General features: G+C 42.9%; 2 protein-coding genes across 9 annotated transcripts in view; one reads left to right on the top strand and one right to left on the bottom strand.

Annotated features, from left to right (window-relative positions):
- The window catches only part of TMEM266 (transmembrane protein 266), a 73,659-nt gene that overhangs the window by 32,429 nt on the left and 20,499 nt on the right, over window positions 1–20,731 (bottom strand). For all 6 annotated transcript variants that reach the window (XR_009152046.1, XM_058156643.1, XM_058156644.1 and 3 more), the window contains exons 2-3: window positions 10,562–10,659; window positions 7,083–7,271 (exon numbers count right to left, since the gene is read on the bottom strand). Coding sequence is in view for 5 of the 6 variants with exons in the window: in XM_058156646.1 (XP_058012629.1) it covers window positions 7,083–7,271; window positions 10,562–10,575 (203 nt within the window). In the remaining variant the exon portion in view is untranslated. The remainder of the gene's footprint in view (window positions 1–7,082; window positions 7,272–10,561; window positions 10,660–20,731) is intronic.
- NRG4 (neuregulin 4) overlaps window positions 17,112–20,731 on the top strand; it is a 47,637-nt gene continuing 44,017 nt past the window's right edge. Inside the window, exon 1 of one of the 3 annotated variants that reach the window (XM_058156654.1) lies at window positions 17,112–17,520. The gene's annotated coding sequence lies outside the window, so the exon portion shown is untranslated. The remainder of the gene's footprint in view (window positions 17,521–20,731) is intronic. The other 2 variants (XM_058156652.1, XM_058156651.1) reach the window with 2 other exon arrangements.

The following is a 20,731-nucleotide window of genomic DNA, read 5'->3' as shown; positions in this document are numbered from 1 at the left end:
CGAAGAGAAGCGATGCAGGATCAGACCAAAAGAATAGAATGAATGAGTTGGAAGGGACCATGGAGGTCTTCTAGTCCAGCTACTCTTTTATTCAGGCCACGCACTTGGCAACTAGAAGACCAGAAGCAAGGTACAAGCTCAAGAACCCACACCTATTGATCTTTGCCATTAGTGGGTAATTATTTATTAATTAAATTTATATGCTGTCCATCTCTGTCAAGAGGTGACCCTAGGCGACTTAAAGGTATGTGCCTTTCAAAACTGGAATTATTAAGTAATGGTCCCAATTGGTATCCATTACCAGCTTTATTTTCTTGCCTGACCTTACCCAATTGTCCTTTAAAACAGGGGTGAAATCCAGCAGGTTCTGACAGGTTCTGGAGAACTGGTAGTGGAAATTTTGAGCAGTTTGGAGAACCAGTAGCAGAATTCTTGAGTAGTTCAGAGAACCGGCAAATACCACCTCTGGCTGGCCCCAGAGTGGGGTGGGAATGGAGATTTTGTAATATCCTTCCCCCAGGAGTGGGGAGGGAATGGGGATTTTACAGTATCCTTCCCCTGCCACACCCCACCAAGCCACGCCCACCAAGCCACTCCCACAGAGCCGGTAATAAAAAAAATTGGATTTCACCACTGCTTTAAAGCCATTGACCATCAGTATCTAGGACTCCTTGAAATATATTTAAAAACTGAAAAGCATTTCTAAATCTAGATTAAGTGACCTTCTCTGATGACTTGCAATCTGTTTTATTTCACGTGGTGCGTGCGTGTAACTGCAGAAGCGCATTTTCCCATTTTAATTTTTCAGAGGACCAAGGACTGCGCAGGTAACGAAGCCTACCGAATTCTTCATACAACTTCGGCATCGAAACAAAGAAGGAATGAACATAAACATGACTGCTTCTTGTAGTTTCCTGCTTTGTTATTCCTACGTTTTGACATATTGTACGAGTAAAGGAACAACAGTTAAGACAATAAGTGCGAATCAAAGCACTAAATCGTTTTATCCAGCAGTGAATACTGCAGAGGTCTTCCCCAACGCTGGCTACCTGAGAATTTTTAATTTTAGACACCAACATCTGATTGAACAGGAACCTTTTCAGTATGCAAAGCGTTTATTCTTCCTTGTAACTTCTGCCAACGCAACCGAACGTGTTCTTTCTCTACAAGACTTAATGTTCTAGAGCAAATATTATTAAGTCTTTACATAATGCAACAGAACAGAGAGCAGCAAACTTGGACCCAAATTTACGAATAAACTTCCCAAGTCATTCTCTCAAGACTTCAATTGCCATCTATCAAAAACTGGGGGCTAATTACAGATACGCAGGAGTTATCGCGATATTAAAATTGCAGTATTTTTCTAAAATCATAGCTACGGGATGATCTACTTACATTTAAAAAAATAAATAACTGCTTTCTTCTCCCAACAATATTTCTAGATGCTATAAAATCTAGGTTCCTATTTCATTTGTCATTCTTAAATGTTTATTCTCATTCCGTGATTTTTAAAAATTCCCCAGAATGGACAGTAGATGGCAAAGATGCTATATTTAAAGCAACGGTTGGTATATAAGGCTGTCATTTTAACCGGGGCTCACCTTGTTAAAAGCAAAAATAAAACAAACGGAGAGAAATATAGACATTGGAATGGGTCTGAAATTACTACCAACAAAAAGATACAATTAAAGATCAGGATCGGTTAGAAAAATCCCGTTTTTAAAGTCATCACTTATAAAATGTATGTTTATCATTCTTTAGGGATGTACAGTAAGTAGTAAGTGTGTATTTTGTAAATTATACCCGTCATTTAAAAGCAGCATATTATTATAACAACAAACATTTAAAAGGATCACAACCAAAGAATCATCAAAACATCCATCGAAAACATTTCCAGTTGCTAGCAAAGTGGTAGAAGAATAGATGCCTGAATTTTACCTCGCAGACAGTTCCCAGGACTGATTAGATGTAAGTTGTAAAAAAAACAGATAAATTTCTTTCTAGTTTTAAGTAGGATACACAGATTAAAGAGACGGCAATTTGATCAAGCGAATTCTAGAACAAGCTGAACCTCTTCAAAGGAAAAGATCAAATCGCTTTCATCAGCAACGGAGCATTTATGGAAATAAATATAATTCTGCGATATTTTCCTTTTAAAAGCAAGCTGTTATGTGAAATCCCTGCTATAAATCTATTTATGCATTTCTTTTTTAAACTGAGGGGTTTTAAAAATACGCTGAGAGGGGAAGGCGCCAATTTACGAAAGGAGGAGAAATGCGCATCTCGAAACTGCCTTTCCCTGTGTACAAAGCCAATTCTATTACCAACTGACAATTTTCGTAATATACCGCTGTTTAAGCGAATGCTCAACAGCGAACGAGAGAGGGAAAAGATTACCATAATACTCTGGTAATGAGCCACTACAAACACTCCAACTCAAGCTGTTAACAGATGTCACAGTTTCCGCTTTCGTGACTTGGAGAACGGGGGGAGGGGACGCGATGCCACCAAACGCAGCACCGTGCCACGCAGAAGGACGTGGATACAAAATACAGTCCACGACAGCATCCAATTTAGCAAAGGGATGTATCAACCTTTAGGTCCAAAAACTAAATATATAGGTAGTCCTCGACTTAAAAACAGTTCATTTAGTGACCGTTCAAAGTTACAACAGCACCGAAAAAAAGGGACTTATGACCGTTGTAGCATCCCTATGATCGCATGATCAAAATTCAGAGGCTGGGCAATTGGTTCATACTTACGATCGCTGCTGTGTCCCAAGGCAGTGGTGGGTTTCTACCAGTTCACCCTGGTTCGAGCGAACCGGTAATGGCAGTGGCGGGAGGCTCCACCCACCCACTCAGACATCACCATGGACACTCTGCACATGCGCAGAAGGTTCTAGGCATGCGCAGAAGCGCCGAGCGAGAGCGAAGCGAGCGTGTGCATGCACGCGCTCACCGTTCCAAACCGGTAGCGAAGGTAAACGGAACCCGCCACTGTCCCAAGGTCATGTGATCCCCTTTTGCGACCTCCTGACAAGCAGAGTCAATGGGGGAAGCCAGATTCACCTTAACAAGCAAAATGTTACTAAATTATCAACTGCAATGATTCACTTAACAACTGCGGCAAGAAAGGTCGTAAAATGGGACAAAGCTCTCTTAACAACAGACATTTGGGGGTCAACTGTGGCCGTAAGTCGAGGACTACCCCTATATATATATATATATACCGTGTTTCCCTGAAAATAAGACCCTGCCTTATATTTTTTTGAACCCTGAAATAAGCGCTTGGCCTTATTGCCATGCGCTCAAAAGCCCGATTGGGCTTATTATCAGGGGAGGTCTTATTTTGGGGGAAGCAGAGTATCTATCTATCTCTATCCATCTGTCTATTAGTCTATCTGCCTGCCTGCCTGCCTGCCTGCCTGCCTGTCTGTCTGTCTGTCTGTCTGTCTATCTATCATGTTTCCCCAAAAATATGACCCTGTCTTATATTTTTTTGACTCCTGAAATAAGCGCTTGGCCTTATTGCCATGCGCTCAAAAGCCCAATTGGGCTTATTATCACGGGATGTCTTATTTTGGGGGAAGCAGAGTATCTATCTATCTCTATCCATCTGTCTATTAGTCTATCTGCCTGCCTGCCTGCCTGCCTGCCTGTCTGTCTGTCTGTCTGTCTGTCTATCTATCTACCTACCTACCTACCTACCTACCTACCTACCTACCTATCTATCGTGTTTCCCCAAAAATAGGACCCTGTCTTATATTTTTTTGAATCCTGAAATAAGCGCTTGGCCTTATTGCCATGCGCTCAAAAGCCCGATTGGGCTTATTATCAGGGGATGTCTTATTTTGGGGGAAACAGGGCATATAATTTTTAGACACTAAGTCTGACACTTAAAAGAATCCCAAAATATTAAGATGAGGTCATCATTTTGTAGCTTTTAAGAGTGAACTACTACTTCAAATGTACTGTAGGGCAGAGGTGTTCAACCCCTTGGCATCTTTTAAGAGCTGTGGACTTCAACTCCCAGAATTCCCCAGAATTCTGGGAATTGAAATCCATGGGTCTTAAAAGTTGCCAAGGTTGAGCACCCCTGCTGTAGATGCTGATTTGCCCCATCCACTTAACAAAGAATGAATAAGCAAGTTTCAAGAGAAACTTCATCATTTATAGAAGAGAAAAATTGAAGGATTATAGGGAAACTCTGGCAAAGAGCTGGTTATATTCCACGGGCACAAAAAGTTGATTGTTGGGAAGAGGAAAAAGAAATGGAGAGGGGTTAGTTGTAGATGGGACGGAATATCTTTAGAAAAGTCTATATTAATAAAATGGGAAAATACATGTAGGGAAAATAGTACTATATATATATTAATAGATAATACAACTTATTATAACTAAAAATAAGTTAAGATTAGTAGATGGAAATTTAGGATTAGGTAATTTAATTGTATTATTAACATTAATAGTGTGTTAAAGTATATTGCAAATTTAAAATATTAAGGATTAGAAATTGTGGGGATTTTGAGATACATGGAATTGATTAAATATTGTTAATATCTGGCGTTATTAGTAACCCTACACATTTGAAATATTGAAGTAATGGTGGAACAATGAGTAATTCTTAAAATATTAAATAATAGTAATTTAGTAAGTGATAACAAATACATGGCGCAAAGAAATGGTATTTATGCTTAAATGAATTAATCGGAAAAATGATAAAGGATTATGAAGAGAGAATAGTATTGTTGAAGTTGGAAGATTAGGATTACACATATTTATTTGTATTATTATTGTTAGTATTGTTTAAAAAAGACTTGACCCAGCCAACACACTGACCATAAAATAGAAAACTGCAAATAAAACATGTTTAAAAGAAAAGTCTATGTTTCCAAAAAAATAATAATGATAATCTGATTTGTACTGCCGCATCTCACCTTTTTATTCTCATAATCCCCCTTTGTGAAATGGATTATGTCAGCAATGGCCAGCTCAGGATCGTAAACTTGGTTTTGTAAACAGAAGAAGACATGGGAAAATACCTTCAATGCATTAATTAATTTTATTCTCTGGAGGTTTTAGAGAGCCCCTTGACCTTCCATGCAACCAATTGTCTTGTTATCTCAATCTGTTCATAGAACTATATTCATCCTTTTAATTGTTTTTATCGCTCTTGAAATAATAACAAAAAAAAAGGAAAAGAAACTCAAAAGATAATTTGCATTAGATCATTAAATAAAGTGCATTAGGATAAGTAAAATAGATAAAGTGCATTAGATAGCAATAGCTCTTAAGACTTATATACTGCTTCACAGTGCTTTTACAGCCCCCTCTAAGCGGTTTATGGAGTCAGCCTCTTGCCCCCCAACAATCTGGGTCCTCATTTTACCCACCTCGGAAGGAGGGAAGGTTGAGTCAACCTTGAGCCGGTCAGGATCAAACTCCAGACTGTGGGAGAGTTAGCCTGCAATACTGCATTCTAACCATTGGAAAGGAGGGAGGGAGGGAGGGAGGGAGGGAGGAATGAATGAAGGAAGGAAGGAAGGAAGGAAGGAAGGAAGGAAGGAAGGAAGGAAGGAAGGAAGGAAGGAAGGAAGGAAGGGCTTTTACAGCCTCCTCTAAGCGGTTTACAGCCTCTGGTCCCCAACAATCTGGGTCCCCATTTTACCCACCTCAGAAGGATGGAAGGCTGAGTCAACCTTGAATAAATAAGTAAAAAACTGTGATATATCATTAGTTGCTGTAACTGTTTACTGTTGTAATGATATATCACACTTTTCCCCTTTTTTGTGGATAGTATTTTTTTCAATTTTTAAAAAAGCATTTTCCCCCCTTTTTTTCTTTTTGACAATGGATGTATTTCTATCGAAAGAACTACATTCATTAAGCTGAAAACTCTTTAAACCAGAAAAGGGAAGCTGTTATTTGTAGTGCTTGGGAAGAACTCTGCTAAAACTTCATTTTGCCTCCAATTCTGCATTATGTCAAGAACGGCCTGAATCTTATTTCTTCTAAGGCTCTTTTTAGAAGAATGATCCTCTGCTGCATTCGCCCAGCTCCTTAAAAGCATTTTAAGAACCCCAAAGTTACCCAGCCTAAAAGCATTTTATAACTGTTCTTTCCCATTACACATAATACGATACATTAAGACTGTGGAACTAGAACTTGTCACCCAAACCGTCCAGAGTCAGAAACTAAAAGTCTTGGCTCCAATAAAAACAACAACAATGAACAAACCCTTTTCCCTGGTAAGGGATTAAAATTGTAATTTTAAGAGCTCTAACATGATTGGGTAAGAGCAATAGTGTAAAACCAGGGTTACCTGATGTGTGTGTGTGTGTGTGTATTGGGGCAGACCAGGTGCTTCGACAGAAAAACACTTTATATGTGTGTGTGTGTATATATGTGTGTATATGTGTGTGTGTGTGTATACATATATATGCAGGTTTTGGTATGTTCGGGTCTTTTCCCGTGTAAGATTGAAAGTATTTAGGCAACGTTTCGATGAGATCTCACTCATCATCTTCAGGCTGGAGTTTTTTTGGCTTTTTATGTGAGCAAAGTGTGGATTTTAACTGCTTTTTTAATTTTAATTTTAAATTTAATTTAAATTTAATTTAAATTTAATTTTAAATGCCAAGACCTATGTATAGAAAAATTTCTATATATAATTTCTCCTAGAAGCACGAAGCTGTAAACACCTAGCCTGAAGATGACGAATGGGATTTCGTCGAAACGTTGCCAAGACACCAATTTTATGCGGGAGAAAACCCGAGTAACCAAAGACCTATATATATATATATATATATATATATGAGAGGGGGCATTCTGCTTCCCTTTCGCCTTTCAACTCCAATCCAGGAACCCTCAGGCAGTCGCTTTCACGACAAACTATTTTGTACCAAATCTGTGTTCGCTGATGAAGAAATAAAGGGAGACTGGTACAGATCTATTTCAAGCTATTTAGCTCTCATCAGCTAGCCATACCCTTACTCGGATTTGGATTTATATATATATATAAATAAATATATTTAAGAAAAAAGTTTGGGGAGTTAAAAGTAAGTGAGAATGTGTGCTTACCCTTCTCGTTGGTATTCCTCATCCAAATTCGACAGGAGCTGGGAGCCTGCTATGGACAAATCTAGCGCAGCCAGAGGTAAGTCCCGATAGGCGAAATTAACAAGCTGTATGGGTGCGACGCTCCTGGTTTCTTCTTCTATTTGTTGTGAAATTATTTCAACTTCGGAAACGCCACCTTCTATAGGAGGCCTAATGAAGGAAAGGCAAAAATAAGAACCAGCCTCCACCTCAACTGCGAACTCCTACTCAGAGCAGTCCTTTACAGGAAATTGTTGACTTACAGGAGTGGCCAAAATTGTGGAAACCTTTTGGGAAAAGTGTTTTTTTGAGGTTTGATGGCTCATAACACCACTTTTTTTTCCTGGAGTTTCAAGATAATCCTATTCCATTGCTGGAACGGCCTGGGATTAGCCCAGACCTTCACTCAATTGAAAATCTATGGAGGCGACTAAAGAAACTTGTTAGTCAGAAGCAACCCAGCAATAAAACCCAGTTAATTGAAGCCATCATTCAATCTAGGTTTCACGTTATAACAGCTGCAGAACTCAAAAGACTTGGTTCATTCCATGGGAAGAAGTTGTAAGGCCATAATTCATGCGAAAGGTTACCCAACTAAGGATTAACTGACATGCTGATCATTTTTGTGTATCTCGTTTTTTCTACGTGTTTCACTTTTCTTCTTTATACTGTAACTGCTATTCTAATAGCAAATCCTTCATAAAAGTTATTGCATTACATTCGTGATTAAATTATCTTTCCATTGATATATAATTTTATAGTACTACTCCAAAAAAAAAAAAAAAAAGTGGTGTTATTAGCTAGTTTTACAAAATACACTTTCCCCAAAAGGTTTCCACAATTTTGGCCACTACTGTACAATTGTTTGTTGAGTGACCGTTCGCCGTTGCACCAGCGCTGGGAAAAAAAGGGGACTTAAGACCGTTTTTCAGAGTTATGACTCTTGCAGGGTCCCAGTGACCATGTGATTAAAATTCAGGCTCCTGGAAGCTGGCTCAGATTTATGACCGTCGCTGTATCCATGTGATCCGCTTTTGCGACCTTCTGACAAGCGAAGCCAGTGGGGGAGCCAGATTCACTTAACAACCGGCCGACTGACTTATCAACTGCAGTGGTTCCCTTAACAACGGTGGCAAGAAATTCGCTTAACTTCAACCGCAGAAATGTTGGGGCTCAAGTGACAAGAGGTTGTCTTCTGCACGTTAAGAAATTGATCGGAGCCGTGGTGGCCATGTGGGAGAAGCGGGCAAGGTCTTGGACTTTCTTTTGGGTGAGGAAAACCCGGAAGGTCTCAGATTCGGGTTTTCCCAGATGTGCCAATTATGACATCTCTCATAAAAGTTAGCTTTGGGGAACTGCAAGCCTCGGAGTTTTGATTTCGTTGGGAGTGTTACTTGGAACCCTGACACCGAAAAGGTTCGCCAACACCGGTATAAGAATTTGCAAAGGGCTTCTATTATTACACCTCACAACAACAGTGACCTTCGTACCATCTTGAGCTATTCCCTGTTCTGGTTTTCCTCAAATGGCTGACAAATAATACGCAGTCTCGGAGAAACGATGAAGAGAAACAGGATTAATTATCCCACCTCAAGGGCTGCCTGTTGGAAGGCCAAAGGGTCTAAACCAGGGGTCTGCAAACTTGGCTCTTTTAAGACTTGTGGACTTCAACTCCCAGAGTTCCTCAGCCAGCAAAGCAAAGCTGGCTGAGGAACTCTGGGAGTTGAAGTCCACAAGTCTTAAAAGAGCCAAGTTTGCAGACCCCTGGTCTAAGCCAGCTCTCCCACCTGCCACCCTCTGCTCTCAGTCACGTAGGATAACAGCTTAATAAACTTCATGAGACTGGAACAAACAAGGTAAGGTAAGCCGGGGTGGGGGCAGGGGGGGGGAAAGGGTTCACGTTCAACTCCATTTTGATGAGCTGGCTGCAGACCTTACACTGATTTCTCTCTGGGGGAAAAAAAAAGTGTTTAAAATCCTCTAGTGAATTAAACGGCCTGGATAATCAGCCGGATAATTATAGAAGACACTCTATTCCAGGGGGCAAATTATGCAAGAATATTTGCCCCAAACAAAACATCTGTTTTTCGCATGAACATGAGGGATTGAAAAAGCGGAACAGCAAACCGTATTATATATTCTCTTGTTTCTAGCTAACAAAAGGAAAAGGGGGGGGGAAGGAGCAGCAACCAGGAGTATTTGAGAAGAATATATTAGAACAGAGCTAGATGCTCACAGCCAGACCAAATGCTTTTGATTACCATCAAACCCAGTTGGAATGACCAACAATTAGAGATTAAGACTCAAGGTGGACTCAGCCTTCCATCCTTCCGAGGTGGGTAAAAGGAGGACCCAGATTATTGGGGGCAAGAGGCTGACTCTGTAAACTGCTTAGAGAGGGCTGGAAAGCACTGTGAAGCGGTATGTAAGTCTAAGTGTCTTTCCTTCCTTCTTTTGCCGCGGTGGCACAGTGGTTAGAGTGTGGTACTGCAGGCTATTTCTGCTGACTGCTGTCAACCTGCAATTTGGCAAATCGAATCTCACCAGGCTCAGGGTTGACTCAGCCTTCCATCTTTCCGAGGTCAGTTAAACGAGGACTGAAGATTGTTGGGGGCAAGATGCTGACTCTGTAAACTGCTTAAGAGAGGGCTGTAGAGAGGGCTTGTTCTTATGTGAGCAAAATGTGAGCAAACTTTGCTCACATAAGAACAAAGCCAAAGCCTGAAGATGATGAGTGAGATCTCATTGAAATGTTGCCTAAATACTTCCAATCTTACACGGGAAAAGACCCGAACACTGCTTCTTGCTCTACCCTCAGGTGCTTTGGAGAATAGCTTGACTCCCTCTTCTTTGTGACAACCCCTGAGATATTGGAACACTGCTATCCTGTCTCCCCTAGTCCTTCTTTTCATTAAACTAGGCATACCCAGTTCCTGCAACCATTCTTAATATGTTTTAGCCTGCAGTCCCCTAATCATCTTTGTTGCTCTTCTCTGCACTCTTTCTAGAGTCTCAACATCTTTTTTACATCGTGGCGACCAAAACTGAATGCAATATTCCAAGTGTGGCCTTACCAAGGCCTTATAAAGTAGTGTTAATACTTCACGTGATCTTGATTCTATCCCTCTGTTTATGCAGCCCAGAACTGTGTTGGCTTTTTTGGCAGCTGCTGCACATAACTGGCTCATATTTAAATGGTTGTCCAAGATACCTCTCACAGTTACTACTATATATATGTGTGTTTATGTATATGTATATGAAAGCTCCATGTGAAATTAAAGGTTGGAAGGAAATGGGGAGGTTTTACAAGTCATCCACACCACTGAAAGTTTTCTACTACCACAATCTCCAACTTTCCTGACCAAGAGAGACTTAGTTCATTGCCTGTTGCCTTTTTGATATCAAACAGAACACCACCGTATAAAAAAGCAAGAGATTCTTATCCAAGCATCCGTACTCACTGGGGGTTGGTCATGTTGAAGGATGAAACCAAGGCAGGACTCGTCTAGCCGTTTCCAGCTCCTCAGTCATGAATAGGTTGCCTCAGGAGGAGAAAATCCTTTGGAAGGAGAAAACACGGAATAAAACGTTGTGACTTAGTGGCCAAACCTCCTTTATGCACCAAAGGCATAGAAGCAAACATTAATGCCGCTAACAATCCTTAGGAATTCTTTTAACACATAAGCAGGTTAGATAGGTCTTAAAATAAGGTGAAACCCAGACGTCGGCTCACCAAATTCCAGGCCAGGACTCAATTGGTGGGTGCAGAATTTTTTTTTTAAAGTCGTTCTTTCTTTCTTTTTTGGTGTCTGGGAGGTTGACATTTAGGATGAATAGGCTCCTGTGTCGATAAGGAAGCTGCACAGAAGCAAAACAGAGACCTGGCATTTACTCCTAATCTGCCTACATCAGCAAAGGGTGAATTAATCTTTCTTCCTGTTTCAGGACATACTGTGGGACACCGAAGGTCTTCGGAGCTCATCACTTTCTCATCTTTTTTCCTCCCAAGGGATTGTTTCAGATAAAAGAGAAGTCTTTTTTTCCTTTTCCGGAAACCTTGCCAAAAACCACGGCTTTACTAAAGTTTCTAAGGCTGCTTTCCAAATTCTTGAACCGTACCTACTCATCAAGCAGAATGCTTGAATAATTTGAGCAGAACGCGCGTCAGAAACATCAAACGACAGCCCATCCAGGAATCAGGCACAAAAGATCCCCGAAACCGATGTCTCAAGACTCTTCTTATACAGGCAGTCCTCGACTTATGACAGTTTGTTTAGTGACAACGTTACAACGGTCCTGAAAAAGTGGACCCACGACCGTTTTTTTACACTTACGACCCTTGAAGCATCCCCACAGTCACGTGATTTTGCACTCAGCTGCTTGACAACTGACTCACATTTATGACGGTCGCAGTGTCCCGGAGTCACGCGATCCCCTTTTGCGGCCTTCCGACGAGCAAAGTCAACGGGGAAACCAGATTCACTTAACAACCATGTTACTAACTGGAGAACTACAGCGGATCCCGTAACAATCGAGGCGAGAACATTCGTAAAAAGGGGGCAAAACTCGCTCAACACATTTCTCGTTTAGCAACATAGCTTTGGAGCTCAATTCCGGTCGTACGTTGAGCAGTTCCTGTATTAGTGCCAAAAACTGGTCTCATCAATCACTACACAGACAAACCCAGGAAACTGCTTACTCGGTGAATAGAATAGAACAGAACAGAACAGAACAGAACAGAACAGAACAGAACAGAACAGAACAGAACAGGTTTATTGGCCCAGAACAGAATAGAATAGAATAGTTTATTGGCCAAGTGTGATTGGACACACAAGGTCTTGGTGCATAGGCTCTCAGTGTACATAGAAGAAAAGATACCTTCATCAAGAATCATAAGGTACAACACTTAATGATAGTCATAGGGTACAAATAAGCAATCAGGAACCAATCAATATCAATATAAATCGTAAGGATACCAGCAACAAAGTTACAGTCATACAGTCATAAGTGGAAGGAGATGGGTGACAGGAACGATGAGAAGATTAATAGTAGTGCAGATTTAGTAAATAGTTTGACAGTGTTTATTTATTTATTTATTTATTTATTATTTAAATTTGTATACCGCCCTTCTCCCGAAGGACTCAGGGCGGTTCACAGCCAAGTAAAAAACACAGTACACTATAAATACAATTAAAATACAGTTAAAAAACTTATTAAATTGGCCACGATTAAAATTTAGGACTAAAACCCATTAAAACCCATAAACTTAAAACACTAACCCAGTCCAGCGCAGATAAATAAGTAAGTTTTAAGCTCATGCTAAAGGTTCGAGGTCCGGAAGTTGACGAAGTCCTGGGGAGTTCGCCCAGAGGGCGGAGCCCCACAGAGAAGGCCCTTCCTGGTGTCGCCAGACGACACTGTCGCTACCGACGGCACCCTGAGGAGTCCCTCTGTGAGAGCGCACGGGTCGGTGAGAGGTATTCGTAGCAGCAGGCGGTCCCGTAAGTAACCCGCCCTATGCCATGGAGCGCTTTAAAGACGCTCACCAACACCTTGAAGCGCACCCGAAGGCCACAGGTAGCCAGTGCAGCCTGCGCAGGATAGGTGTCACTCGGGAGCCACGAGGGCTCCTCTATCACCACAAGAGCTGCATTCTGACTAACTGTAGCCTCCGGATGCCCCTCAAGGGGAGCCCCATGTAGAGAGCATTGCAGTAGTCCAGACGAGACGTCACAAGGGCGTGAGTGACTGTGCACAAGGCATCCCGGTTCAGAAAGGGCGAACTGGCGCACCAGGCGGACCTGGTGGAAAGCTCTCCTGGAGACGGCCACAAATGGTCTTCAAAAGACAGCCATTCATCCAGGAGAACGCCCAAATTGCGCACCCTCTCCATCGGGGCCAATGACTCGCTCCCGACAGTCAGCCGCGGACTCAGCTGACTGTACCGGGATGCTGGCATCCACAGCCACTCCGTCTTGGAGGGATTTATTATTTATTTATTTTATTTTATTTATTATTTAATTTGTATACCGCCTTCTCCCGAAGGACTCAGGGCGGTTCACAGCCAAGTAAAACACAGTACACTATAAATACAATTAAAATACAGTTAAAAACTTATTAAATTGGCCACGATTAAAATTTAGGACTAAAACCCATTAAAACCCATAAACTTAAAACACTAACCCAGTCCAGCGAGATAAATAAGTAAGTTTTAAGCTCATGCTAAAGGTTCGGAGGTCCGGAAGTTGACGAAGTCCTGGGGAGTTCGCCCAGAGGGCGGAGCCCCACAGAGAAGGCCCTTCCTGGTGTCGCCAGACGACACTGTCGCTACCGACGGCACCCTGAGGAGTCCCTCTGTGAGAGCGCACGGGTCGGTGAGAGGTATTCGTAGCAGCAGGCGGTCCCGTAAGTAACCCGCCCTATGCCATGGAGCGCTTTAAAGACGCTCACCAACACCTTGAAGCGCACCCGAAGGCCACAGGTAGCCAGTGCAGCCTGCGCAGGATAGGTGTCACTCGGGAGCCACGAGGGCTCCTCTATCACCAGCAGCTGCATTCTGACTAACTGTAGCCTCCGGATGCCCCTCAAGGGGAGCCCCATGTAGAGAGCATTGCAGTAGTCCAGACGAGACGTCACAAGGGCGTGAGTGACTGTGCACAAGGCATCCCGGTTCAGAAAGGGCGAACTGGCGCACCAGGCGGACCTGGTGGAAAGCTCTCCTGGAGACGGCCACAAATGGTCTTCAAAAGACAGCCATTCATCCAGGAGAACGCCCAAATTGCGCACCCTCTCCATCGGGGCCAATGACTCGCTCCCGACAGTCAGCCGCGGACTCAGCTGACTGTACCGGGATGCTGGCATCCACAGCCACTCCGTCTTGGAGGGATTTATTATTTATTTATTTTATTTTATTTATTATTTAATTTGTATACCGCCTTCTCCCGAAGGACTCAGGGCGGTTCACAGCCAAGTAAAACACACAATACACTATAAATACAATTAAAATACAATTTAAAAACTTATTAAATTGGCCACAATTAAAATTTGGAGATAAAACCCATTAAAACCCATAACTTAAAATACTAACCCAGTCCAGCGAGATAAATAAGTAAGTTTTAAGCTCATGCGAAAGGTTCGGAGGTCCGGAAGTTGACGAAGTCCTGGGGAGTTCGTTCCAGAGGCGGGAGCCCCACAGAGAAGGCCCTTCCCTGGGTGTCGCCAGGCGACACTGTCGCGCCGACGGCACCCTGAGGAGTCCCTCTCTGTGAGCGCGCTCCGGTCGGTGAGAGGTATTCGCTAGCAGCCGGCGGTCCCGTAAGTACCCCCGCCCTATGCCCTGGCCCGCTTTAACGTCGTTCACCACCACCTTGAAGCGCACCCGAAGGCCACAGGTAGCCAGTGCAGCCTGCGCAGGATAGGTGTCACTCGGGAGCCACGAGGGGCTCCCTCTATCACCCGCCCAGCTGCATTCTGGACTAACTGTAGCCTCCGGATGCCCCTCAAGGGGAGCCCCATGTAGAGAGCATTGCAGTAGTCCAGACGAGACGTCACAAGGGCGTGAGTGACTGTGCACAAGGCATCCCGGTCTAGAAAGGGGCGCAACTGGCACACCAGGCGGACCTGGTGGAAAGCTCTCCTGGAGACGGCCGTCAAATGGTCTTCAAAAGACAGCCATTCATCCAGGAGAACGCCCAAATTGCGCACCCTCTCCATCGGGGCCAATGACTCGCTCCCGACAGTCAGCCGCGGACTCAGCTGACTGTACCGGGATGCTGGCATCCACAGCCACTCCGTCTTGGAGGGATTTATTATTTATTTATTTTATTTTATTTATTATTTAAATTTGTATACCGCCCTTCTCCCGAAGGACTCAGGGCGGTTCACAGCCAAGTAAAAACACACAATACACTATAAATACAATTAAAATACAATTTAAAAAACTTATTAAATTGGCCACAATTAAAATTTGGAGATAAAACCCATTAAAAACCCATAACTTAAAATACTAACCCAGTCCAGCGCAGATGAATAAGTGGGTTTTAAGCTCATGCGAAAGGTTCGGAGGTCCGGAAGTTGACGAAGTCCTGGGGGGAGTTCGTTCCAGAGGGCGGGAGCCCCCACAGAGAAGGCCCTTCCCCTGGGTGTCGCCAGACGACACTGTCGCGCCGACGGCACCCTGAGGAGTCCCTCTCTGTGAGAGCGCACGGGTCGGTGAGAGGTATTCGGTAGCAGCAGGCGGTCCCGTAAATAACCCGGCCCTATGCCATGGAGCGCTTTAAAGACGTTCACCAACACCTTGAAGCGCACCCGGAAGGCCACAGGTACCCAGTGCAGCCTGCGCAGGATAGGTATCACTCGGGAGCCACGAGGGGCTCCCTCTATCACCCCTCGTGGCTTGAGCCTGTTTCTCCCCATCCAGACCCGTACGGCTTCCAAACACCGGGACAGCACTTCGATAGCTTCATTGGGGTGGCCCGGTGTGGAAAAGTACAGCTGGGTGTCATCAGTGTTGAGGGAATTATTTGTTTAGCAGAGTGATGGCGTGCGGGAAAAAACTGTCCTTGTGTCTAGTTGTTCTAGTTCATCTAAATATGTTTAGATGAAGACAACAGGTTGGATGCAGAACTCAAACTGAACCAAGAACTGATGCCAACTCTATTCTATACCAGGGGTCTCCAACCTTGGCAATTTTAAGACTTGTGGACTTCAACTCCCAGAATACCTGTTGAAGTCCACAAGTCTTAAAGTTGTCAAGGTTGGAGACCCCTGTTCTATACAGCCTGCGGCTGTCCTTACATGTCAAAGTCTTGCGCTGTCATTTGAAAGAGACCCATCATCCCCCAGACGGAATGAGAGTGGATCAATACTAAAGATTCCTTAACAAATCAAATCCACTCAGTGATTGGAAGGAAGAAGCACCTACTTCAAATGCCCTTACATGAAAAGGGCACAGATCAGTTGCAAATGAAAAGAAAATCAGAAAATTAGGGGGTGGGGCGGGGATGGGGGAGAACAGGAAGGAATGATAAGGGAGTAAAGATTTTCACAATTTTTTTTTTAAAAAAAGAACTTAAGGTAAAAGGTAAAGGTTCCCCTCGCACATATGTGCTAGTCTTTCCCGACTCTAGGGGGTGGTGCTCATCTCCGATTCAAAGCCGAAGAGCCCGCGCTGTCCGAAGACGTCTCCGTGATCATGTGGCAGGCATGACTCAATGCCAAAGGAGCACAGAACGCTGTTACCTTCCCACCAAAGGTGGTCCTTATTTTTTCTACTTGCATTTTTTACATGCTTTAGAACTGCTAGGTTGGCAGAAGCTGGGACAAGGAACGGCAGCTCACCCCGTTACGCGGCACTAGGGATTCGAACCGCTGAACTGCCGACCTTTCGATCGACAAGCTCAGCGTCTTAGCCCCTGAGCCACCGCGAAAAAAGAACTTAGAATAACTTTATTGTTGCTCTGAATGTACACTAATCGGCATAGATTAAAATGAAATTTCGTTGCATGCGGCTCTCAAAGGGTCACCACCTCCAATATACAACATATAAACAGGACAAAATAAACAAACAAATGCAAAATTATGCATATACCCGCATAGATTATATGACACAGAGAAACAACATGGTCTAGTTCGGATGTACACGGCGAGGAAAACAAACCTTCTTAAGGATGGAACAAATGCTATGGCTGCAACCTACTCAGGGGTATTAAGAGGAATGTGCTTCTGTTGTGCAGGAAGTCCTCAACTTACAACAGTTCGTTTAGTGACCGTTCAAAGTTACAACAGAACTGAAAAAAAGGGACTGTTTTTCTCACTTACAACCTTTGTAGCATCCCCACGCTCATGGGTGCAAAACTCAGATGCCTGGCAACCGGTTCACACTTATGACCATGTTGCTGTGTCCCAAGGTCACGTGATCCCCTATGGCCACCTTCCGGATAAGCGACGTCAACGAGGAAGAGATTCACTTAATGACTGGGTTACTAAGACTTATCAACCGCAGTGATTTAACAATGGCGGCGAGGAAGGCAATAAAATGGGACTTAACAAATGTCAACAACAGAAATGTTGAGCTGAGAGTGGTGGCCACACCTGGTGGATCAGGAGAAGGGAAGGACCATTGAGATCTGGCCATCCAAAGCCAGCCGGTTGGATTGTGTTCTCCTTATCTTTTGTTTGCACTCCAAAAGAGGCAAGGCTGGGAAACACACCTCCCTCCCGGCCAGTGGAAAGGGGAGGGCCCTAAAAGAGGAGCCACCATGAGGCACGGCCTAAAAAAAGAATCTGAGCAGCTAATATTCTGTCCCGTGAAGTTTTCTGACCACCACCGAAGGCCCCGGTCGGTACGTCAGACAGGCAAGAATTTCTGATTTTCACCAAGCATTCATCAATCTCTGCTTCGGAAGACAAACTTCGAAGTGTGAGTACGAACGACGTCTGAGTTACTACAAGCTTAACTGCAGTGGGAATTCCGTGCTGCACGTAACCCATCCTTCTTCCTTGGAAAAAAGCGGAGAGTTACAACAGGAGGGGAAGCCTTTAGAAGCTTTTTTTTCTTTTCTTTGTGTGTCTTAAAACATTTTGTGGCCAAACTTCGCCAAGGGGGATATCCCCGGAAATCCTGCGGGGTTTTGATTTGCATCAGCTTTCTCTGAAGTCATACTTGGGCTGGGTAGAGGAGTTTTATTTGTCCTGTGACACAATCCTGATGGTCATTGTGCATAGTCCAGCCAAAATGTAAACATTATCCACTTCTTCTTTTTTGGTATAAGAACTTTGGAACGTTATAATAGCCCCTGTGTGATTGCTCTGTCTGTAAGTGCAATTTCAAAATACAACGTTGGTAGTAACCGAAGGCAAGAAGAATGTGGATGGTACAGTTTTTTGTTGCTAAGTTAAAGTTCTCTGTATGTTAGGAGCAAAAACAGTAGATTTGTTACTCTGGATGTTTGCTAACTCATATTTTAATTTAATCAGCAGAGTTTAAAAAAAATTGAGCCTAGCAGTGCTTTAGAGAGAAACTTAGGAGAAACTTTCTTCAACAAAATTTCATCTTATTCAAAAAGTTCCCTACCAATCTCCTTATTTTCACCACAAGAAACAAATAGAATAATTTACAGGAAAAACAAGTCTATTTTGTGTTCCACTGATCTTGGCTGGAAAACTATGATTTGTAGAGGCTCCAGGAATGTTGTTTATTTGTTAAATAGTGTTGTAATAGGCATTTAAGTGGGAGAGCCACTGAATAGGACTTGCAAACTTAATGGGGGGAAATTCTGACTTTTCAAAATGTCACTGAGCTACGATTACCAACATTAGTTGGCACTGAGCATTTCCCTTAGACAGCTGGAAATTGCAAGCCATCGACATGTAAAGGGAGGCAATTTCCTTCTCCTTGTTCTTTGTGCTCACCTGTTGTGTTTGTGTGTATACCGTATGTTCAACTGGCAACGGAGAGCAATAGGAGAAGCTTACATTCGTTTGTTTCAACAGGATTTCTTTGTCCTTTTTCTTATTGAGTTTTCTTTTTACACTCACATAATTTTTCTCTGGTTTGATTTGATTAGCCTTTTAATTATTTTTCTTTAGTTCTAGGTTATGACTGCCTTATTACACACTCGTGTGCTTTCCTGTGTTATTTTTTTTATACGTTGTTAAGCAAACTTGAGCATCTTGCTAAACAAAATGCACAGATGCACTATATGCGGTATCTTTCTCAATAATAGTAACTGTGAGAGGGATATTGGAGTCTTAGTGGGCAACCGTTTTAATAGAAGCCAGCCGTGTGCAGCAGCTGCCAAAAAAGCCAACACAGTTCTAGGCTGCATCAACAGAGGGAGAGAATCAAGATCATGTGAAGTGTTAATACTACTTTATAATGCCTTGGTAAGGCCACACTTGGGATACAGCATCCAGTTTTGGTCCCCACGATGTAAAAAGGATGTGGAGACTCTAGAAAGAGTGCAGATGATTAGGGGACTGGAGCCTAAAACATATGAAGAACAGTTGCAGGAACTGGATATGCCTAGTTTAATGAAAAGAAGGACTAGGGGAGTCTTCCAATATCTCAGGGGCTGCCCCAAAAAAGAGGGAGTCAAGCTATTCTCCAAAGCACCTGAAGGCAGGACAAGAAGCAACAGATGGAAACTAATCAAGGAGAGAAGCAACTTAGAACTAAGGAGAAATTTCCTGACAGTCAGAACAATTAATCAGTGGAACAACTTGCCTCCAGAAGTTGTAAATGCTCCAACACTGGAAGTTTTTAAGAAGGTGTTGAATAACCATTTGTCTGAAGAGGTGTAGGGTTTCCTGCCTAAGCAAGGGGTTGGACTAGATGACCTCCAAGGTCCCTTCCAACTCTTGTTATTCTAGTCTAAAGAATAGAATAGAATAGAATTTTTTTATTGGCCAACTGTGATTTGGATACACAAGGAATTTATCTTGGTACATACGCTCTCAGTGTACATAAAAGGAAAGATACGTTCATCTTTTCTACAAATAAATCCTATAAATCCTGTAAATAATATAAATATAAATATATAAATATAAATCCTATAAATAATGAATTTCATTACAACCCGGTTTTGAGCCAGGAAATTCCTTTCGAATGAGACCTTTGTACGTGAAATACGGTACTTGTGTATCGTCCTGAGTTGTGTAGGAGATGCTTCTGATTCAACTGTTCTATTCAAAGCATCCCAACACAATAGGATTTCTGGCTAATGTGATTGTATAGCTCAGGGACATTTGAAACCTTAATATAAACATGGCCCCTGCGTTTCTGCCAGGGGTTATTTGAAAATTACAAAAGTATTACATTTTGTGGGGGGGCCAGGAAAAACAATATGACAAGAATGCTATCTTGAGCTGCGATTATCTCTAGGAAATGTATAAACTTCTGGCTTTGGGCATCTCAGCTCAGCTGATGGAAACATAGAAAGTTTCCATTAGTCGGAGGAGAGCATCTATGGCAGGAGGGTCCAAACTTGGCAACTTTAAGACTTATGGACTTCAACTCCCAGAATTCCTCAGCCAGCAAAGCAAAGCTGGCTGAGGAATTCTGGGAGTTGAAGTCCACAAATCTTAAAGTTGCCAAGTTTGGACATCCCTGATCTATGGAGATTCTCAGTCATCCAAGTCATGGTTGACCCAAAGGCAATTGAACTTTCAAGTTTTTTCAAGAGGCAACTGAACTTTCTGGGTTTTTTTCTTTGAAGACGTTTCACTTCTCATAGAAAGGAGCTTCTTCCGAACTGAAGAAGTGACGTCTGATAGTTCAAAAATAGTGCTTCTTCTCCAAGAGGAGGTATTTAATCAATGGAATGGCTTGCCTGCTGGAGCTGTAGTGCTCCATTGCTGGAGGTTCTTCAAGGAAAGGTTGAACAAAGTCTGAGATGCCATAAGGGGGGCAGGGGGTTCGGCTAGAAGACCTCTAGGGTCCCTTCCAGCCCTAGAATTCTCACCTTCACAGGGAAGTCCAGTTGCCTCTTGAAAAAGCCACCTTTGGGATAGTCATAAGATGCCTCTACCATCTATGTCAGGGGGTGAACAACTATGGCAACTTTATGACCTGTGGACTTCAACTCCCAGAATTCCCAGAGCCAGCCACGCCAGGAATTCTGGAAGTTGAA

This window comes from Ahaetulla prasina, chromosome 13 (genome assembly GCF_028640845.1).
Source record: "Ahaetulla prasina isolate Xishuangbanna chromosome 13, ASM2864084v1, whole genome shotgun sequence".
NCBI lineage: Eukaryota > Metazoa > Chordata > Lepidosauria > Squamata > Colubridae > Ahaetulla > Ahaetulla prasina.
Note: the sequence above shows the minus strand (reverse complement) of the source record. Positions and strands in the feature narration are given on the sequence as shown.